At 35.1% G+C, this 22,987-nt stretch overlaps 2 protein-coding genes across 2 annotated transcripts; one reads left to right on the top strand and one right to left on the bottom strand.

The window, feature by feature from the left end:
• Positions 1-8,650: 8,650 nt before the first annotated feature.
• LOC129886802 (protein TRIGALACTOSYLDIACYLGLYCEROL 4, chloroplastic) lies at positions 8,651-18,871 on the top strand. The gene is made up of 5 exons (XM_055961655.1): positions 8,651-9,064; positions 14,985-15,234; positions 16,706-17,087; positions 17,796-18,079; positions 18,557-18,871. Exons 1-5 carry the CDS (start codon positions 8,793-8,795, stop codon positions 18,752-18,754), a joined length of 1,386 nt encoding a protein of 461 aa, XP_055817630.1. The 5' UTR covers positions 8,651-8,792; the 3' UTR covers positions 18,755-18,871.
• A 565-nt stretch (positions 18,872-19,436) lies between these two features.
• LOC129886803 (10 kDa chaperonin 1, chloroplastic) lies at positions 19,437-22,987 on the bottom strand. The gene is made up of 7 exons (XM_055961656.1): positions 22,828-22,987; positions 22,674-22,732; positions 22,511-22,561; positions 21,409-21,474; positions 21,244-21,291; positions 20,970-20,999; positions 19,437-19,684 (listed from the first exon to the last, which is right to left on the bottom strand). The coding sequence occupies exons 1-7, from the start codon at positions 22,910-22,912 to the stop codon at positions 19,616-19,618; spliced, it is 408 nt and encodes a 135-aa protein (XP_055817631.1). The 5' UTR covers positions 22,913-22,987; the 3' UTR covers positions 19,437-19,615.

The raw sequence follows: 22,987 nt of genomic DNA, 5'->3' as shown, positions 1-22,987 counted from the left end.
ATTTCAGAATTAATTTTTCTGGAATTAAATATCCTGAGATAACTTATTCATCACTATGGTATAAATGGTGGAATAAGTTATCCCAAACTTGACAACCAAACAGGACACCAAAATTTTATCCTTGGACTATATTTTTATTCTAGCACTATTTATTTTTATCCCTCACACCAAATTAGATAAGCTTTAATTTAATTCCACCCACAAAAAAATATATGAGTAGATGAATTCAAACATTAACCATTGTAAGTCAAGACAAATGATATTTGTTGTTGCTTTAAGCATAATGTATACGTGCACTTACCTAAGTCTAACTAGGGTTACAAAGCAAACCAAGGATTGCCGGAGAAATCCTCAATTTTTTTATTTTTGATTTGATACACATATTCATATTGTTGATCGATTTAATTTGAATATGCACATTGCATGTCCTATTTTAGGGACAAAGCTTCCAACATGATTTTTTCATTCTTAGGGACTCGAACGCGAGAATTCTGATTTCCCAACACAATTCATGTTGGTGCTCGGCATTTTATATATATATATATATATGACACTAGTACAAAACCAATTTAGTAAAACAGCAGTAGAAAGTAGTTCTTTCAGGCAATATGAAGTATAATACTCTATAAAACTGCCTAAAGAGATGGATTTGATTTTTCATTTCACCTAAGTTATTGTTGCTTTTAACACGTGCCTGATATTATTATTTTTATCAGAGAAAAAAAGGAAAAAGGAGAACAGGTTTCCTTTTCTAAATTCCTTTTTAAAAAAAAACTTAAATACTTTTTTGTTTCTACAAGTTTCAAATACATATGCATTCTGACCCCTCACTTATAGAGATAAGCAAAATCAAAATTATCTAAAGTGCTCAAAGTGGCTGATGAAGATATTGAATTTTATTGCTTTCTAAAAGAACTCTTTTGTTTCGTCGATTGAGTACTGGATTATGGTTAGATGAGGCTAATTATGATAGAATTGTCGATAAAGATTCAATAGATTTTTGATCGTGATACAAATGTTATCATACTCGAGATTAACTTTTTTAAAAATACGAATGTATCGAGAAAAATTCAAAATTAACTACCAGTTGGTATAATTAGAGATCTACAGATATAATTTAAGTATTTAAGATTCATAGCTACTGTTTAAAATGTTAAACAAACAAACAAACAAAAATCTCTCTCGTCTCTCTCTTCAATCTTGCTTGCCTCTCTCCCTATCTGTATTTCTCTTCTCTCTCTTGCTCACCTCGCTCCTCTCTCACCCTTCTCTCTTTCTCTCCCTCTCTCTTTTTATTCTATATTTCCACACCCCTCTTTCTCTATGTATTTTGTATTTTCATCCTTCTCTCTATATATTTCTATATTTTTTTGAGGTATCATGCTACTGTATTTGCCGTATTATACGTGCATTTGGATTGTATTCTCCCCCCCCGGCCCCCCATCCCTTCTCTCTATATTATGTATTTCTACCATTCTCTATATGTCTTTGTATATTTTTTGAGGTGTTAGGCGATTGTATTAGTTGTATTCATACGGACATTTAGATTGTATTTTGCGTTTCCACCTTTCTCTCTCTATCTTTGTATATTTTTTAGGTATCAGGTGATTGTATTTGTTGTGTTCATAAGTGCATTTAAGATATATTGTGTATTTCCACCTTTCTCTCTATGTTTCTATACTTTTTGAGGTTTATGTCACTCGTATTCATTCGCTCTCGTATCACTTGTATTCATTCGCTCTTATATCACTTGCATTCATTTCCTCTAATTTCACTTGTATTCATACACACATTTAAGTTATATTCATTTACTCTTGTATTACTTATATTTTAGATTGTATTCATTTATTCTTGAATAATGTGTATTCATTTGCTATTATATTGCTCGTATCATTTGTGATCCTGAAATACAACATAAAGCACGAAAATACAAAAATATAGTAAGAGTGACAGTAAGTTAGTCATTTCTGAAATTTTCTCCAAAAAATATTCTATTCACTTCAAAGTTCGATCCACAGCCACACCTGACACAAAAAAGAAGTCACTAGTTAGAGCAAATATGTGTAAACTCTGGAAAAAATAGACGCAAATTAGTACTTAAAATTTTTATATATTAGTATTGTATTTTCATTTCTAAGAAAACAAATTCAAATTAGTACTTGAAAATTTTATTTATTCCTAAAAAAATAGATATTTAAAATTGAGAATGAGTTATTTAATTTTGAACTTTTCAAGTGTTCTTCCATTAAAATTAAGAGCGAATTTGTATTAAAATATAATAAGAAAGGTATATTTAAATCGAAAGTATAAGAAAAAAAATATATTTAGCCCCAAAATTATAAAGAAGCAAAGACCTTTTCCGTTCTATTAGTGAAAAACAAATATGAAAATGTTATAAAAGAAATTAACTTAGCAACATAATAAGAGAAAGAAATAGTAAAAGAAAGATTAATAGAAGGAGAAAGAGTTTGTTATATTTCTTGTATCTCTATATACATTTACATTGTAATACAAGCCAATTTATAGGAAATAAAAAGGGGAAAAATATTGGGGGACAATGGAGGGTGGGAAGAAATGGGAAAACAAGTGGAAGAAAAAGTAGTGGAACATCCACTTCTACCTAATACTCCCCCTTGGATGTCCATGTGTAATGTACTTCAAAATATTTTTTACAAGAAACAATATACATATGTTGTGCATAGTTAAAACCTTACTAGGAAAAATTCAGTGGAAAAAAGCTTAGTGAAGAAAAAAGAGTACACACATATGGTAATACGCCTTGAGTGTTGACTCATTAAAAACCTTACCAGAAAAATCCAGTGGGACAAAATCTTGGTTAAGAAAAAAAGAGTGCAGCGCGTATTTTACTCCTCCTGATAAAAACATCACTTAATATCTCGAAGACGACGCATTCCAATTTTGTATCACATTTTCTCAAAGGTTGAAGTTGCCAATGCCTTGGTAAACATATCTGTCAAATTGTCACTTGAATGAACTTGTTGGACATCTATTTCACCCTTCTTTTGAAGATCATGAGTGAAAAAGAATTTTGGTGAAATATGTTTTGTTCTGTCTCCTTTGATGTATCCTCCCTTCAGTTGAGCTATACATGCAGCATTGTCTTCATACAATATTGTTGGAGCGTCTCTTATCAGAGAAAGGCCACATGTTTCTTGAATGTGTTGAGTTATTGATCTTAACCAAACACATTCTCGACATGCTTCATGAATGACTATTATTTCTGCATGATTTGAGGAAGTGGCAACCATAGTTTGCTTTGTTGAACAACATGATATAGTTGTACCACCACATGTAAATAAATAGCCTATCTGCGACCGACCTTTATGGGGATCAGATAAATATTCCGCATCTGCGTAACCGATCAATTGTGACGTAGAATCATTTGAGTAAAACAATCCCATATCAATGGTACCTCGAAGGTATCTGAATATATGCTTAATTTTATTCCAGTGTCTTCGTGTTGGGGAAAAACTAAATCTTGCTAATAAGTTTACTGAGAAAATTATATCTGGTCTAGAATTATTGGTAAGATACAGTAATGCACCAATTGCACTAAGGTATGGTATTTCAACACCAATAAGTTCTTCATCATTTTCATGAGGTCAAAACGGATCTGTATTAATATCAAGAGATCTCACAACCATTTGGGTACTCAATGGATGTGCTTTATCCATATAAAACCTCTTTAAAATATTTTTAGTATATGTTGACTAAATATAAAACCTCTTTAAAATATTTTTAGTATATGTTGACTAATGGACAAATATTCCATTTGTAAGATGTTCAATTTGTACACCAAGACAAAATTTTGTCTTTCCAGGGTCTTTCATTTCAAACTCTTTTTTTAGGCATTTTACTGCCCTTGAAAGTTCTTTCGGAGTTCTAATAATATTCAAATCATCAACATATACTGTTATTATGACAAATTCAGATCCAGACCTTCTCATAAAGACACAAGGGAAAAATGAATCATTTTTATATCCTTCTTTTAATAAATATTCGCTAAGACGATTGTACCACATTCTCCCTGATTGTTTCAACCCGTACAAGAATTTCTGAAGCTTTATTGAGCAATTTTCTTGAGAATCCTTGTATGCTTCAGGCACTTTGAACCCTTCGGGAATTTTCATAAAAATGTCGTGGTCTAATGAGCCATATAAATAGACAGTGATCACGTCCATTAAGTGCATTTCTAGCTTTTCATGAACTACCAAATTCATTAGATACCTGAAGGTAATTGCATCCACCACAGGGGAATATGTTTCCATATAGTCAATGCCAGATCTTTGCGAAAAACCTTGGGCTACAAGTCGTGTTTTATATCTTAAGACTTCATCCTTTTCATTTTGTTTACGCACAAAAACCCATTTGTGCCCTACTGGCTTGACACCTTCAGTTGTTCAGATTATTGATCCGAAAACTTCACGTTTTTCAAGTGAAGTTAACTCTGCTTGAATTGCATTCTTCCATTTTGACCAATCATTTATCTGTCTGCATTCATCGACAGATTTTGGCTCAAGATCCTTATCTTGTTGCATTCTTTCAATGGCAACATTATAAGCAAAAATATTATCAACCACAATATCATTTCGATTCCACCGTTTTCCTGTTGAGACATAACTTATTGAGATTTCTTCATTCTCATTATTTTCAGGTATTTGGACCTCCTCGGTGGTATCACCATTTGTTGTGTCTCTGGTCTCTTCTTAAGCACTTGCCTCCAAATTATGATCATCTTGATCATTTATTCCTTTTCTTTTTTGAGGATTTTTGTCTTTGAAACCAATTGGTCTTCCACGTTTTAAGCATGGCCTAGACTCATTTGCCTGAACAAGTTATCCTACCGGGAAATCAACTCAAACTTAAGCATTGGCAGCTGGGATATGCGATTTAGTAACCCGTGGAAGGTTAGTAAATGCATTCGGGAATTGATTTGCAATATTCTGCAAATAAATCATCTTTTGAACTTCTTGCTCACATTGATTTGTTCGAGGATCTAAATGAGATTGTGACAATGAATTCCAATCTATCTCATTTTTTAACTACTTATGTTCTCACCCTAATGTTGGGTATACTGATTCATCAAAATGACAATCAGCGAATCTGACGTAAATAAATCTCTAGTCATAGGTTCCAAATATTTTATAATAGAAGAAGATTCATACCCAACATATATTTCCAACCTTCTTTGGGGACCCATCTTTGTGCGGTGCGGTGGAGCAATTGGGACATATACTGCACACCCAAATATTCTAAGATGGGATATATTTGGCTCCCTTACAAACGCCAATTGTAATGGGAAAAATTCATGATAATTTGTTGGCCTTATGCGCACAAGTACTGCTGCATGCAAAATAGCATGCCCTCATACTGAAATAAAGAGTTTTGTCCTCACTAGCAATGGTCTAGCTATCAATTGGAGGCGTTTAATCAATAATTCTGCTAGACCATTTTGAGTATGAACATGAGCGATCGGATGCTCAACTTTTATTCCAACCGATATACAATAATCATTAAATGATTGAGATGTAAATTCACTAGTATTATCAAGACGAATTATCTTTATTACATAATCTGGAAATTGTGCTCTTAACCCTATAATTTGAGTTAACAATCTCGCAAAAGCCACTTTGCGAGTTGATAATAAGCACATATGTGATCATCTTGTAGATACATCTATCAAGACCATATAATATTTAAATGGTCCACATGAAGGGTGAATTGACCCACATATATCACCATGTATACGTTCTATAAATGTAGGGGGTTCAATCCCAACCTTAGTTGCTGATGGTTTAATAATCAGTTTTCTTTGGGAACAAGCAACACAAGAGAATTTCTTAGATTGAAGAATTTTCTGATTCTTCAAAGTGTGTCCATGTGAATTCTCAATAATTATGTGCATCATATTATAACTGGAATGGCCCAACCGGTCATGCCAAATGATAAAATCATTAGAATCAGTAAACCTTTTGTTTACTATGGCATGTGATTCAACAATACCAATATTTTATGGTACAACCCAGAAGAAAGTGCAGGTAATTTTTCGTGCACAATTTTCTTCTCCATATTTATTGTAGTAATATAAAGGTATTCAACCTTTTCTTCATTTGCAGTCTCTTTGAGACTTACTACAATACAATGCATTATCAATTACCAATATCGTTCGTCCAGGTAGTAATAAGACCGTTTTTTCAAAGCCTTCAATCAATTTTGTACTACCAGATAGTGTATTGACATAGGCCTTTTTCATAATTAAATGACAAAAATATTTCTTTTCTTTTAATATTGTATGAGTTGTGGCACTATACAAAAGACACATATCTCCATTACTCATCTTGGATCCAATTGAAGACTGAAGAATTTATTTATCTTCATAAAATAAAAATACATTATAAGAAATAAGTAATAAAAACAATATTCACATAAGTTAAGTTAAAAGGTTTGATATATTAACATGTAGTAACATAATAAAGAATGAATCATGAATTAATATAGTAAAGATAAATGTAATGGTTATATAAAAATAGATACAAATATGGTGATATATGAGTGGTTCAGCATAAATAGAAATATATAATAATATGGTGTGCAATTGCTTGCTCACGTAATTCAAAATCATGTATAATTCAAAAGCAATAAATCAAGTTTTAGCAATAATTTGCATATGTTGCTATTAATATCATATCAATAAGTAATATAACAATGTAAATCAGTATTTTATAATAAACTAACTATTCAAATACCATGTGGTGTGTTGTGTTAATAATATGATGATATAATTCAAAACACCAAAACATATGCAAACTTGTATTATAATTACATCTAAGTAAATCACGTTATGTATTGACTTTTCATACAAACATAATGACGATTGAATTAAAACACTGATTACTATCATACATGAATGACATATTTTGTATGAACACTAACATACTGATAATAAACACAAAAATCATGAGTAGTATTTATTTTATTCAATAAATATTTGTTATATACGTTATTATATCAAATTCACATCCTTATGAATAACATGATTAATAGGTAGATGTAGATGTGTAATTATAACTGTCAAACTTATTAGGTTGTATATTAAGTGTATAATTAAAATATAACTTTGAACATCACTCAATTTTTTTTCCTAAAAAATTCACATTATTGTAATACCTCACCACTGGTTAACTTCCTCCCTTTTTTTTCCAGTAGATAAACGTAAAAACACGATAATTCAAAGTACGTAAAAATGACAACATATTGAAAATCATACAATGAAATTAAACATCAATTATAATCCTTAAAGAAGTCTTCAACATTCAAATGAGTAATATCATTGAGGTCATTAAAATCGTCATCCTTCAAAACCATATTTGCTTCAATATTATTATTATGCGAAGGTCCTGCCTCAACATTATTTTCAAACGCCAAGTGTGACTCTATCCGAGCATTAGAAGAAGAGGCACCACCTCTACTTGCCTTTCTTTTGAAAGAATTTTGATAAAGTCTTACAAAATGCTCAGGCGTTCGACATTCATTTTTTCAGTGCCCTTTCATGCCACAACGATGACAGTTACTTCTTGAAGGACCATTTTGAGAACTGATATTGTTCTCCCTTTTATGTTGACCACCACCACGACGATTATTGTATCGTTTTCTGCCATTGCCACGTCCACACACATTATTGTGGCCATGATTTTTATTTTGTCTTCTTTCAAATTGACCATGTGCTTCTATCATATTTGCTTTCGGTAACAGAGCAATTCCAGTGGGACGTACTTCATGATTTTTCATTAAAAGGGCATTATGCTGCTCAGCCACCAGAAAGCATGAGATCAATTCAGAGTATTTTTAAAAATCATTTTCACGATATTGCTGCTGTAATATTACATTAGAGGCATGAAAAGTAGTTAGTGTCTTTTCTAACATGTCCTCATCATTTATAGTTTCCCCATATAATTTTAATTGAGAAGTTATTCTAAATACAACAGAATTATATTCAATTACAATTTTAAAGTTTTGAAACCATAAGTGCATCCACTCATAACGAGCCATTGACAATACCGTTGCCCTGAGGTGGTCATACCTCCATTTTAAGTCTTTCCACAATTCAAGTGGATCTTTCACTGTCAAGTATTCCATTTTCAGGCTTTCATGTAGATGATGACGAAGGAAAATCATAGCATTTGCTTTATTCTGACTTGATGCTGTATTTCCTTCAATTATAGCATCACCAAGACCCTTAGCGGTAAGGTGGATTTCAGCATCAAGTACCCATGACAAATAATTTTTGCCAGAAATATCAAGTGCCACAAATTCCAATTTTGACAAGTTTGACATGATGAAAATTAATTTTTAAAATAACAAAGACAACTAAAAATTAAATTTCTTCAGTAGATATACCTGATATAGAAGTTAATTTTCTGAAAAATTAGAGTTTCGTGCTGATAATATATTATAAAAGAAATTAACTTAGCAACGTAATAAGAGAAAGAAATAGTAAAAGAAAGTTTAATAGAAGGAGAAAGAGTTTGATATATTTCTTATATTTCTATATACATTTATATTGTAATACAAGCCAATTTATAAAAATGAAAAGTGAAAAAATATTGGGAGACAATGGAGGGTGGGAAGAAAAAGGAAAAACAAGTGCAAGAAACTAATAGAAAAAAAGAAGTGAAACCCCAAAATTCAAAACAGTGTCACAGATAAGGAGGGCATCCACATTTTCCCTTCCTTCACACTCCCCAACTTCTGTCGGCCGGCGGGAGATAAAAATGGCGAATATGAGGACCGCGATGGATGCAGCATTCTGGGACCTCAACATTTCTACACCGAGAGTTCTAGATGGGACGGCCAGGTCCATTCCAGGGGAGCCCATACCACTTGATGGTAGCACAGCCAGTAGAGCTCTCAGAGTCCAACAACTTTCTCTTCTCGGAAATGGCTTTCCTCTCGGAATCATTCCCTCTTATTCTCCCACTCCACGCAAGGAATTGGGCTCTTTTGCTCTTCAGTCCCTTTTGTTTAAACCTGCCACTTCTAACTGGTAACTTAATACTACACACATTTTCATGTATAGAGAGGTTATTCTATACCAATACACTGCCATCATATGATTTTTGTGCTATTGGAATAGTTTCGCTTATCAACTTTTTCGGCGATGTTAAGTCTGGTGTAGGGATAAATGTGATATCTAGAAAACCTCTACTTTCAGAGACATTATTTTGGTCTTGGAATGATATGGACCTGAATAGGGCAGAATGGATATAGAGGATTTATATGGCAGACTCCAGCTAATTTGGTATTGAACTTGTTGATTGATTTTGTTGTGCATTACTGAGGACCTGTGAGGAGCCTGAATGTCATCTTTACCTTAACGCTGCTTAAGATTGTTATGGTATCTCATAGTTGGGTCTGGGGCCTTACCCTACCTCGTGAGCTCAAAAAGAAACATTTTATAGTTGCATAATAAAATGTAACATATGCTTAGCAAATGTAAAATATAAAAAGCTAAGAATATATGGATAAGATTACTTTAGTTTGCCAAATTACTCTGAAGATAGGAAAATAATGTATTCTCTTTCTAATAGCATAATTTTGGTTCTTAAACTTCCTGATAAGTGACATTACAAGTTTGTTAAACTGGAATTATCACACTGTGACATAAAGCAAATTTTCCAATGTAATAACTAATTTAACTTGGTAAGGTGACTTTGTTCTATACTGGAGATTCAAGCCTCTTTCTACATTTCATCTTGTGCATTTATATTTCATTTTTGAAATAATCATTTCATAAACCAGTGTATGATTAGTTGTCCTAAGGCAAATTTCTCAAGCAAGAAGGATGTGGGGATTCTCCTTTACTTGCGATGCTAATGAATTTGGAAACCGTTTCTAAGTGTCTTATGGCCTTGCTGTACAACCAATGTAGTTTAGTTTGATTACAGTTTGTCATGCATGTCCTTTCCAGTAGCTTCAAGATAGCAATTATACTTTCCTATTTGTCTTCATCCAGGCCTCTCTGTATCCTTCCCCTTTTATCCCAACCAGAAAATTCTATTCTCAAGAATTCACAAGAGGGTTCTGTAAAAGTTTCTCAGGAAAAAGGCATAATATCCCTCTGTGCTCTCCAAACTTTCATGTTGCCTCCTATGGTGCAGCAAGCTAAGGACACCCTTTGGCTTCAAAAAACTTGCAGTTTACCTCTCTTGGCCAATCACATGCATGTTGCATTTTCCCGCTTCAAGAATCTCATTAAAATGTCTAAGAAATACTCTATATCTTTGTTGAAGACTCTATAACTAAAATATACTATCACTTTTCATTTTTTGTTCAGTCTAGAAGTAGCACCTGAAAGCTTATTTGATTATCCTATTTATATTAGTTATTGATTGTTACCCTATAATTATTGATCACTCTGTGATTTCTCTAGATGCTGTAATGAATTTCAATTAGATTCAAAATGTTGTTAGCCCTTCTCATGAAGTTAGATGAAAGAAAGGCTGAACTGGACAGGAAAAAACAGGGGAAAGACACCACTACTCCTAAAAGCAGGGGAATAGGGAAGAATGAGCTAAAAAACTTGAAGTCCAGTCTGAATGAGGAAGTTGAAGGAGTGAGGAACAGGGGGAGGCCTCTTTGTTTGACTTTTAAAAGAAAGTTAATCTCATAACTTGGAATGTAAGGGGTCTTAATAGCACTGAAAACAGATACCTCATTAAGACTTCCTTACAAAAATGGAAGCAGACGTCTATTGCTTTCAAGAGACTAAGATTAACAGGAATGTGGAAGAGGTAGCCAAATTACTGTGGCCTAGTAGGTGGATGAATTGTGGCTATCTGGAAGCTGATGGTAGTAGAGGGGGGATCCTAGTCATGTGGGCTAGATGGATCTGGAGTGGGGCACTGGTAGAGACAGGTCAATTCTCTATTACTTATAGATTTGATTCTGTCCAGAGTTCTTTCACTTGGTTCCTCACTGGGGTGTATGCTCCCCATACCAGGAGTGAGAAACTACAGTGCTGGGAGGAAATAGCAGCTGTTAAGGAATTGTGAGGGGGTCCATGGCTAGCTTGTGGTGATTTCAACACAGTGAGATTCACGGCCGAGAGGAGGTTGCAGCAGGATCACAAATATCATGACAGATTTTCCCACATGGATTGAAGATATGGAACTCAATGATCCTCCATTAAATGGAGGAAAGTTCACATGTTTTTGGGGTGTCAACCATAGAAGTGCAGCAAGGCTGGACAGATTCTTGATTTTTATGGAATGGGAGGAGTCTTTCAGAAATATCAGGCAGAAGATACTCCCAAGAGTAATATCTGACCATAGTCCTTTACTCGTAGAATGTGGGAGCTCGGAAAAGAAAAATCCAAGCTTTAAATTCGAAAATTGGTGGCTTAAGGTGGAAGGATTCTTAGAACTTATCAGTGAGTGGTGGAATGAAATGGTTGTAGTGGGATGTCCTGATTATAAACTTAATGTCAAATTGAGAAACTTGAAACAGAAACTCAAAGTTTGGAGCAAAGCTACTTTTGGGGAACAAATGAGCAGAAAGAACAACCTATTGAATGAGTTTGCTGAATTGGATCTGATCCAAGATGATAGAATTCTGACCGAGGATGAAATGATGATCAGAGCTACAACAATAGTGGAACTAGAGGAACTGGCCAAAAATGAAGAAGCAAGATGGAGGCAAAAAATTCAGAGTCCTTTGGCTGAAACAAGGGGACAATAATACTAAGTTTTTCCAGAGAATGGCATCAGACCATCTTTTGAGATACAGGGATGTCCTACAATTACACAGGAGGAGCTAGAATGGTTACAGAGACATTTTAGTGAAATTGAGGTGTTTAGCATCATTAAGCAATGTGATGGTGACAAAGCACCTGGACCTGATGGTTTTACAATGCAATTCTTCAAGGAGTGTTGGAGCATCTTGAAAGATGACTTAATGCAAACAATTCAGAACTTCCATCTGAATGAAATCTTTGAGAAATTTTTAAATGCTACTCTTATAGCACTTATACCAAAGAAGCCAGGAGCAGAAGAGTTAAAGGATTTCAGACCTATCAGTCTAATAGGTGGAGTGTATAAAAAATCTCTAAACTGATCACTGAGAGAATGACTACTGTTATGGGGAAGCTTGTTGATGAGCATCAGATGACCTTCTCGAAGAGTAGGCAGGTTATGGATGCAACCCTTTTGGCTAATGAGCTGGTAGATTCTAGGGTAAGACAGAAGACCCCTGGAATCCTATGCAAGATGGACATTGAAGAGGCATATGACCATGTCAACTGGTCCTTTTTACTAAAAGTCCTAGAAGATATGGGGTTTGGCACCAAATGGACTAGTTGGATAAGATTTTGCATCTCTAATGTTAAATTCTCCCTCATTATTAATGGTAGCACTGAAGGATTTTTCCAATCACAAAAGGGGCTTAGACAAGGTGACCCCATGTCACTATTTCTATTTATTTTAGCTATGGAAGGTTTAAATCACATGCTCAGGATAGCCAAAGGAAATAAGTGGATCATAGGTTTTTGTTCTCAGGCAAATAAGGGTAGTGCTATGGAAATCAGTCACCTTTTTTATGTAGATGATTCACTTGTCTTCTGTGATGCAGAATTAGACCAAATCAGAAATGTAAGGGCCATCTTAACAATTTTCGAAGGCATTTCTGGGTTACATGTCAACTGGCACAAGAGTTTTATCTTCCCTGTTAACCAAGTGAATAATTTAGAACACTTGGCTGAGACTCTAGGATGTCAGATAGCATCACTACCTACCAAATACCTTGGGGGATGCCACTGGGTGCAAAAAATAAAGAGCTTGAAATATGGAGTGAAGTACTGGAAAAGTGTGATAAGAAACTAGCAAGGTGGAAGAGTCAATACCTATCACTAGGGGGTAGGTTGACCCTTATCAAATTTGTGATGGATGCTCTTCCTACATACATGATGAGTTTGTTTCCAATACCCAAAAAAATTGAGAAGAAGATTAACTGGTCAAGTAGGACTCACTGACACTAAATAGAAATCAAGGGGGCTTGGGCATTAAAAATCTCAACATATAAAATGAATGCTTACTTCAAAAGTGGCTTTGGAGGTTTTGCACGGATGATATGACTTTGTGGAGAAGATTTATTGAAGATAAATATAGCTTGCAAAGCCAGTGGCCACTGGGGAGGTCACGGGCACCTTTGGATGCAGTGTCTAGAAGACCATCAGAAGGTTGTGGTATCAATTTTACGACAACATTTTATTCCAAGTGGGTAAAGGAGTGAAAGTTGACTTCTGGAGTGAGCATTGGGTGGGGGAAGATAACTTGAGAAGTCTGTTCCTTCATCTTTACTCTCTGAGCTCACAAAGGATTGCCTCGGTCTCTCAGGTGTGGAGTCCCCAGGATTGGAATTTGATCTTTAGAAGAGCACTGAATGATTGGGAAGTGACAGAGATTGCCAGATTTCTCCAGGTTTTGAATAGTGTCCAAAATATTGTCACTGATGCAGACAGGCCTATCTAGTCACTACACAACAAAGGGGCCTTCACATTGAAGCCTTGCTACTGGTGGAGGAACAATAGTCAAGTCAACACAGAAGTATGGCCCTGGAAGCGAATTTGGAAGGTTAAAAGCCCATTAAAAGTAGCTTGCTTTAATTGGTTGGTGGTAAGACAAGCATGCCTAACACATGAAGTGTTACAAGGAAGAGTTTTACAGATTTGCTCAAGGTGTTATATGTGCAATCAAGAAGCTGAGGTGAATAACCATCTATTTCTTCATTGCAAAGCAACTACAAATCTGTGGAACATGTTTCTCTGTATCCTAGGAATCAGTTGGGTAATGCCTAAATCTACTATGGATCTACTCAACTGCTGGAAAGGTATTGGCACTAGAGGAGCCAATGAAGAGTGGTAGAGATCCATCCCAGCTTGTGTCTGGTGGACATTGTGAAAGGAGAGAAATTCAACATGTTTTGAAGGCAAAGGGACCAACAGCCAGAAGATTAGAACCAAATGCCTTCGTTTACTTTATTTTTGGTGTAAACAGGATATGGTAGGGGATACAGTGAACATAGTTGACTTCATAGGTAACTTGTAAAGGTTTTTTGTTGAGTAGTCCTCACTGAGGAAAGTGCACACACCATGTGTGGATTGTAAAATGATCCTCATCATCTTTTGTTGATGAGTTTTTTGTGAATACAAAGTTACCTTTACTCAAAAAAAAAATAACTGTGAATTATTAGGGTTATGTGTAAAATATCATGTTTGCTACTATAAATGTTTCCTGTATAAGTAAAAGTCAAATTGAACATGCACAAAATAGTTGTTGAATACTATTTATGTAGGTGGCAAAACATTGCTGATCTTGAACTTGAACTACTCGATCTTGTATAGTATAATTTTGCAACTGCACATATTTCTTCAAGAACACCAAACTGTCTAAAATGCTAAACAAAATTATATTGATTGTCAAAAGCACCAGTTATTGTTTAAAAATACACAAAGTTCTTATGCCTTTTTTTATTGGTCACAAAGTTCATATACTTGAAATGGGTGACTTTTTATCAAAAAACTTTTGGGTGGAAAAATGAATTTTTAGCTTATTTTCTGACCTATTGAGATAATGTGCACATTTTGGAAACAACAGAGAAATAATATGCTTTTTGCCAAAGTTCTTTATCCATCAGATGATTTGTTCAAACCTTTAGCACTTTTGACTATGTTTGGCATATATTTTTATGAGCTACATTTCTTTTATAGCTGAAAGAGATAATTGCTTGCCTGTGCTTGGACAACCTTAGTCAAAGAGCCATTATTGATTATTTTGCTCATCCTCCATTCTGCTCCACCAAATTTGTTGCCTTCTCCCTTTATATTTCAAATTGATATTGATACTCCCAGAAGCCCCTCTTTTTTATATACAAGATAGATGAATTATTTTTTTATGAATTCATCTTCATAGGTGGCTTGGATTCACAGCTCAGTTTCGGCCAAAGAAACTGGTATCTGACATTAAAGCTGAGTTATCTAGTGTGGATGAATGGGAGCCGTCGATACTAAAAGACATTGGCAAGCATTTCTTGGAGAAGTCACTTTATGCCTTTGGTCTGTGCTCGCAGCTATCTCTGACATCCTCTTCTTCTCTGTTATTGAGCACGGAAAAGCATGGCGAGAAGAAAGGACGACGCTTGAGGGCCATGCTCTTTCATAAGGCAAGGATCTGAAGTCCTTTAACATTTGGCGCACTGCTATTGGAATTGTTATATTTGTTTCATTTTAGGTGCTTTCTTTTATATCTTTCATTTTCTCTAAGTGAAATTGTTTCGTAGTGTTCTATCTTCACTTGGATTTGGAGTAGTCTTGTATATTCTTAGTCGGATAGTAATTAGAAGCTTAAGATTGTAGTATGTTTAAGGTGTTCTAATTTTCCAGAGAAGATTTAAGAAATGTATCTTTATTTTCTGATATTACTATTGATGCACCATGTGGCAAGATGTGTTTTAATTTTAAAGATGCATTTTGCTCATTAGATGTGCTTCCACTACTAAAGTTGGGCTGGCGGTGCTGCATCCACCGTCTGCATCCTATAAACTCATAATTTCATAATACCACACTTCAAAAACTTATTATGATGTGTATAATTTCTTAGGATACAAATTGACAAAATTGCCAAAGTTTTAAACTGATTCCATTGTCAAACATTCAGCTTTTTGTTAAGCTTGATCATTTTTTCAGCGTAAAACATTATATTTGATGCTTTTAGATTTCGTAAATGATGCAGACTGATTGTGACTTGCAGCTTTTGGTCTTTTTATTTGATCCTTTAAGCCTGTTTGCGGATCTAGATTGGGTATATAATATGTGTTGGGCATCTATTTTGCTGATACAGTTTTTCTATTTTCTTCCTTAGATTTGTGTCTCCATTAGGGCATGCATTATCATCCCTTTGCAATCTTAGGCTTTAGCATACTGTATGAGTTTCAGAGGCTAGAAGGCTACTTTACTTCTTACTTTAGTGGTGCATTTCAGCAATTACAAACATGGTTTTTTCCCTGTATAACTAACCTAAAGGATATTTTGCCTAGTTTTCTCACTTTTGTTCAAATGAACCTGGAGTCTGTTGTCTCTTTGTTGATATTGGGAAACTTCAGTAGAGAAAAAAATCTGAAATTGCTTCAGCTGGAGGACGATAAGATGGGATCTCAACTCCAAACCAGTCTCTTAAAGCTAATGTTTACTTATGTTGCTCAGTTGGGTTAATTTAACTCCTGTCTTTAGCACTGAACAATTTCTTGGCTTTGTTATCTCTCTAGCTAGTACTAGTTTGAAGATTGTAAAGGAGCTAACAACTTTTGCTTATGCCCTCTGTGAGCCCTTTTTGCTTATTCTTTAATTCTGCATCTACTTGATGTTTTTTAATGAAATACCTTCATAAAAATAAAAATAAAAAAGAAAGGGTCCCCGTTTTATTTCTCCTAGATCACTTTGGAAAGTTGAATGTTGCTGTTTAAAGTTTGAGGATTCCCGACTTATTAAAGAAATTAAATATGGCACATTATAGCATACATGTAAATGTTCATGAGTTTGTCATAGCGTGCTCATCTGTTGTTTAAACTATGTTCCCAGCTTATGAGCAATTACCATTGTGATGTTTGATTCATAATTCTTCTAAATTCATTGCAGCTTCCTGAGCACGACGTTACTTTGGAAGCAGCTTGGCCTGAGCTATTCATAGACCATAAGGGTAGATATTGGGAGGTCCCAGAGTCAATATCCTTGAACTGCTCATCGCTGGTTTCCGAGGATGGATTGCGATACCGTTTTGGCTTACATAAAAATGGTGGCCATCCTCGGGCTGTTGATAACATTACTGATGAGCCACCACTCAGTCTGATGCAAGGAATATGTGGAAAAGCAGCCTTTTCTTATGAGAAGAGCAAAGATTTCTGGAGACTCAAGGAAAAAAAAGAGGACATCATTATTGAAACCGATGAGGGACGGTTTTATCGCCCTTCTTATGATATTCGTCTTAGAGAGCCTCATGCAGCAGTATCTGGAATTATTGGTAACTTCACTGGCTTACAGAAAATTATAGTGTACTTGATTGGATATAACTTGGTAGCTTCCAGATTCCTTTTTGACATGGTTTGCTAAACTACACCAATCTTGTATGTATACAGGATCTGATCTATACTTCTAACTGAATTTTAATTATCAGAATTCAATTCCCCAGCACTAAGATAAATGCCTAGTTTATTCAAATATATAAAGAGTTTGAGCTTATCCATTCCTCAAAATGAACTTTCTTGCGGTGCTTCTGCTAGAATCTTGGGATTTGAATTATCTCTGTGGAGGTATTTTTTACTCAATGTGAAAAACTTTAAGATAATTGGGTATTGTTAATTCTTGAGCATGTTCCTGGAATATTGAAGAAGCGAACAGTATTTTCCTTTAAAAGCTCTGACCAACTTTATAATCTTTGGGGAACTGAACTCCTTGGAGTTTCATAGCACGACTGGTTCTTATGAAATTGGTGGTGTAACAGTTTCATGCATATATGATGCTATCCAATGGTGCTACTCCAAAGTCGGTGCACTCACAAAGTAGCTTTACTTTCCTATTCCCTTTATTGGTTCTTATGAAATTGGTGGTGTGACAATTTCATGCATATATGATGCTATCCAACAGTACTACTCCAAAGTCGCAGCACTCACAAAGTAGCTTTACTTGCCTATTCTCTTGTCTAATCTTGTACTTCAACTTGTTGCTGTAGGGGGGACTCTTGAGGCATGGCTCAAAAATGGTAGCAGCAGTTCCTCAGATTCGAGGCATCGAAGTCCCTTTGGTGTCGATTTATTTGGTTCACTTTGCTATACTTTTCAACATGGTAAATTCAAAGAGTCTTTTGGAGACCTCACAAGGGTAGATGCTCGTCTAGATGTCTCCTCTGCTTCAGCATTAGCCAAACAGGTTTCAAAAGTCTTCAGAAAAGCATCATCTGATAATGCAAGAGATGTGCTCTCCTCACCCAGGCTCAAATTGATACTTCAGCAGCAGGTAACTTCCAAATATTTGTTCTGTCACATTGTCTACAGAGGTAACTTGAACATATCAGCACAGTTATTAAATACTGTATAAACTCCTTAGTCAATACATGTTGGGTAAAAACAAGTGGGACTGAGGGTTGTTTGGTAAATGTTTTTCAATTTTTTTCATGTTTGGTTGGTCCAAAATGTTTTGGAAAATCATTTCCTCTAGGAAAACAAGTTCCTTAAAACTCAGTGAATGATGTCTAGTGCAAGTAGGAAACAAATTCTGTAAGAAAATAAGAGAACCCCACTTATTTTTAAGAGAACATTTTTCCAGAAAAACATTATCCTTCATACCATAGTTAGCTTTGTTTCATAGGGAACTTAATCAGTGCTGTTCATCCACTGAGTCACTACTTCTTATGATGCTTTATGACTTGCAAACTCTACTCTTGAGCTAGGTGCATATCCAAAGCTGAATGCTTCACCAATCCTTCAAATGCAGGTTGCTGGACCAATTGTGTTCAGAGTAGATTCAAAGTTTCTGCTGAATTCACCAGCTGGCAGGCCTGGCCTACAATTGGAGGATTTTGTATGTAGTTTAAATTACTCTCTAAAGCTTCTACAGTCTGGGAAAGTGGTAGCATGGTATTCTCCCAAAAGGAAAGAGGGAATGATTGAGTTACGCCTATTTGAGTTTTAGAACTGTTTACTTTTCTATTGAATGCTTTGTAGTTAGTGTTCTTATCACTATACTGTATGTTATTTCTTGGCAAATGACCCTTGCATCTGATTCATAGTCAATTTTGTTCCTTCTTTAGACCAGAAGCTTCAAACCTATTACTTGGACATTTTTACTATGGGTGAGATGTGTGAGGCACAACAAAAATTTTCCTATTAGTTTACCTACTGCTGTATACAAAATTTGGACCAAGGTTAAAAGTGGGCAACTCGACCCTAAATTATTAAAAAATGCTATTTTGTGTTTGAGGGTTAACTCACTTGGCGAGCTCCGGCCTTTCACATATAAAGTGGAAGGTTCAACCACCAGTAGTAATAGAGATTCACCGACTAAATTATATTTAAACATTCAAATTAGAGACTTGAGGTTGAAGACGACAGAGAATCAGTCTTCTCATCTTCCTTGAGTGTACTCGTCTATTGAATATACATGGTGTAGAGGCTGACAGATCAATTGGCACTAGATAGTAAAGGTTAACAATGCTGCTGTGTTTAGATGAATATGCAGAAATGTATGATGAAGTTAACAGGCGTACAACAAAGTGAGTACTTCTGGGGTTCCTGAGAAATGAATGAAATTCGACATTTTGGTTCTTTATGAAGTTATAGTTGTTGAGAAAATTAAATGAAAGAAAGAGACGATATAACTCAATCTCAATATTTTTTCCTGTAAATCAGCAAAAATATCCACTAAACATATCTCAACATTTTTGTTCTACAAAAGATGAGATTTTACACACATCCCGCAGTTTCAATGTCTTTTGGCTAAGAACCTGACAAAACTTAGCACCATAACATAATAATAACCGAAATGGGAGACGGTTCATTCAACCAAAGCCAGCAACTCGCTCTCCTTGCAGAAACAATGCCTTGCATCAGTTCCCAAATCCACCTGATAGGTTGAGATGCACATTAGTTCACAGAAATCATTTAATTTGTCAACAACAGGACACTAAAGAAAGTTAATATGTACAACTTGTAAAACAGAAGCCGGCATGCATCAAATAACTATGATACATACTTTAGTTAGCTAATATAGCTAGGCAACTGCACCACAAACCAGGCGAAACAGACCATCTATGGCACTGCAACAGCCTTCCACTGCTCCAAATAATTACTTACCCTAGCAGGGCATATAATTCAGAGCTAATAAAAAACATTAAAACATGTAGGTTAAATGTTATTATTCCATACTGAAGTGTATTATAGAAGCCTTTTTCATTTCTCATTGTTCCTGTTATAGCTAATTAGATTCGTCATCTAGCAATGAGTGAACCACTTTAGGTGTTCGCGATGTTTGGCAAAATTCATACCTATAACTAAGTTCAGTTTGCTAACATCTATCTGACAACTGAGAATAAGTCATCCGCGTCCACACTAACATCGACTGCTTTGGCAACCAACAATTCATTATCCTAGATGATATTTCTGAAAGCATCTCAACAGGAATCAGAACCAATGATGTTACCAAATTTGAACATGCCAAGCCTATTTAATGGGGATTAAAAAGATACTAAATTAAAAGGACAACAGTATGCCGTACTCCTGTAGGAGGTGATGCCCATGCTCCAACACGTTTGTCAACGTAAATAATAGTTGAGCATTCTATATGGATTAAACTACCAAGAAGTAGGTAAAGCAGGTTAGGCCAACAACAGTTTTACCCATTAATAACCAAGTTAACTGAACTATTGATCTTAGGTGGCAGTCTGCTTCACCACAATCTTTACTACATTGAATTCTCTATATATGAGGAAGCTTAAACCAACATCAATTGTCACACTTGTTTTTTTAGATAGGTTTCCACATTGTCCAGTAAACCCCTCTAGAGTAGGCAATAAGACATCCAGTTGCACTCTACTTATGTTTATCAGGTTCCCAGTCTTGTACAAGTCTAATTGTTTCTAATATACAGTGATCCCAAAATTGATTAAGACATAAAATAATACGAAGGAAAATAAAATGAATCAAAAAGTCTTGACCATTTTGCAAAAGCTGCCTGTCAAAAACTAAAAGAGAACATAAATAGCAAGTCGGTGATTTTTTCTAAAGAAGCACTAGTTCGTCAAGAAGAGAATTTGGATCATCTTGGAAAGACCAAAATGATTATGTATCAGGTGGTACTTAGGCATGTCAATAGACACAATTATAGATCAGCTTACTACTAAAGCACGTACCTCGTAAGCATTGATGTCAGAGAAAAGAACCTGCAAAAGAACCATATCATTCATTCAGAAGAAAGTGCACAAAGGATCAGTAAGGCAAGCCGTCATCCCCTCCCCAACAAGGCGTGGAAGTCAGGAAGCAGGGATTAGAAGTAGACGTGCAAAGCCCTATGATTTAACAATTCATTCCAAAGAAACTAGTACCAGGAAGCATACAGATAAAATTAAAATAAAAAGCTTACTCTTTGATAGACATCCACTAAATCAAAAATTTCAATAGGCTTACCTTCTTCCCCGTCTCAACTTGAGCAACGTCAGAACCAACAGAAAGAACCTAAAATTAAAATAATAGTCTCAGTCAGTCATCAAAAGGATATATGATATAATACCATCATATGCATCTCCAATCTGTCCAAATGAATAAACAACACGCATAAAAGTTAAAACTTACTTCTCCCATAAGATAGCGTTCAAACTTCACTGCCGATTTTGGAAGCAAAACTCCACCAGCAGATTTCTGCAAACTCTTTTCTTTCAGTGTATATTACAGGAAGGTATCCATACTGCTGTGTATGGATCTATCGCATAACTTGCATTAATGGGAATGTCCATCATACAGACTTCTTTAATACAGTAGCAAGAATAAGCTAATTCTTCACAGGTATGGAACTACTAAGAATCTAAGATTTCCAGGAACATTACAAATAAGAAACAATCATAAAGAGGAATAGGAGGTGGGGAGGACAAATAAAGAATGCTCATTGGACTCTAATAGAGCTAATAAATACTATCTTGTACTAATCCTAAAAGTAGAACAAATAAATCATGCCTGAAAATGTAGTAGAAGCTTCATTTTGAGAAAAGATTTTAAAAGATTAAGTTACTCATTCTTCCTGAGAACATTGCAAGATGAATCTATATATACATATAACATGCTGTACAAGCATGTTTTTCTTTTTCTATCACAACTGAAGCATCACACATACGTACATCCAACACGGTAAACTAGTTTAAATTCTCTCAAGAACAACCTTTCGCTAACAAACAGTACAAATCTTTAGAACTAGACACAAATATTTCCAGGAAGGCTGAAGGAGAACAAAAGAACTAGCTTTTCAGCTGATACCTATTGCAAACAACCAAGGCCCTATTGAGCATCTACAGAAATCGAGTTGCATAGTCATATCTAGTTGTGAAAGCTGTGGTTGCCCAAATCGCTGGTTTCAATAGAACTAACTTGATCGTGCATAGACATTTGGTACGTGGGCTAAGGATGGATAATAATCCCGGGATAAAATTTGGGATTAACTTTATCCCATGTTTGGTTTGAGATATTAGCTAATCCCAGGATTAGTTTCTCCAGCCATTTGTACTAAAATGGTGGGATTGCTATCACATATAAAAGGTGGGATATCCTTGCTTATCCCATCCCACATACCAAACGAAACGAAACGAAAATACATTAGTCCAATTTGCACAACACATACAACAGTACAGTTCAATTTGGTAAATTGGAAAAAAGAAAAAACATGAAGAGACATGTATGAAAATACCTCAGGCAACTCCTCTAACCGAATCAAAACTCTATCAGCTTGCGGCATAACCTGTATTCATAAAAAAACAAAATCAATTATCAACACCCAAGCTTCATTTTCTTTCTTGAAATTACAAATAAGTAATTCACTTTTAACTTAAAATAACCATAAAAGGTGTCACCTTTGTGGGTTCCCATTTCTTGGAAATGGCATTAATTTTCAAAGAACTTCTCTTCGGACCTGTCCAAAACCCAAAAGGGTAATAGTAAATAACAAGAAAACATAAAAAGACAGTAAATATCATAAAGAAGGAGATGGGGTTGTGATATGTGTACCAATAGGTGTTTGAGTAGAGAAAGAAGGAAGATTTGTGGAGTGAGAAGTGAAGGGTTTAGCCAATGTGAGGAAGGTAGAAGCCATGGATAAGGAGAGAGGAGCAGCAGAGAATAGTGTGTGTAGTAGGTGTTTGGTAACGCAGTCCAAAAAGGGCAAATA

Source organism: Solanum dulcamara, chromosome 4, assembly GCF_947179165.1.
Source record: "Solanum dulcamara chromosome 4, daSolDulc1.2, whole genome shotgun sequence".
Lineage (NCBI taxonomy): Eukaryota > Viridiplantae > Streptophyta > Magnoliopsida > Solanales > Solanaceae > Solanum > Solanum dulcamara.
The sequence above is the reverse complement of the archived record's forward strand: the minus strand, read 5'-3'. Positions and strand labels throughout refer to the sequence as shown.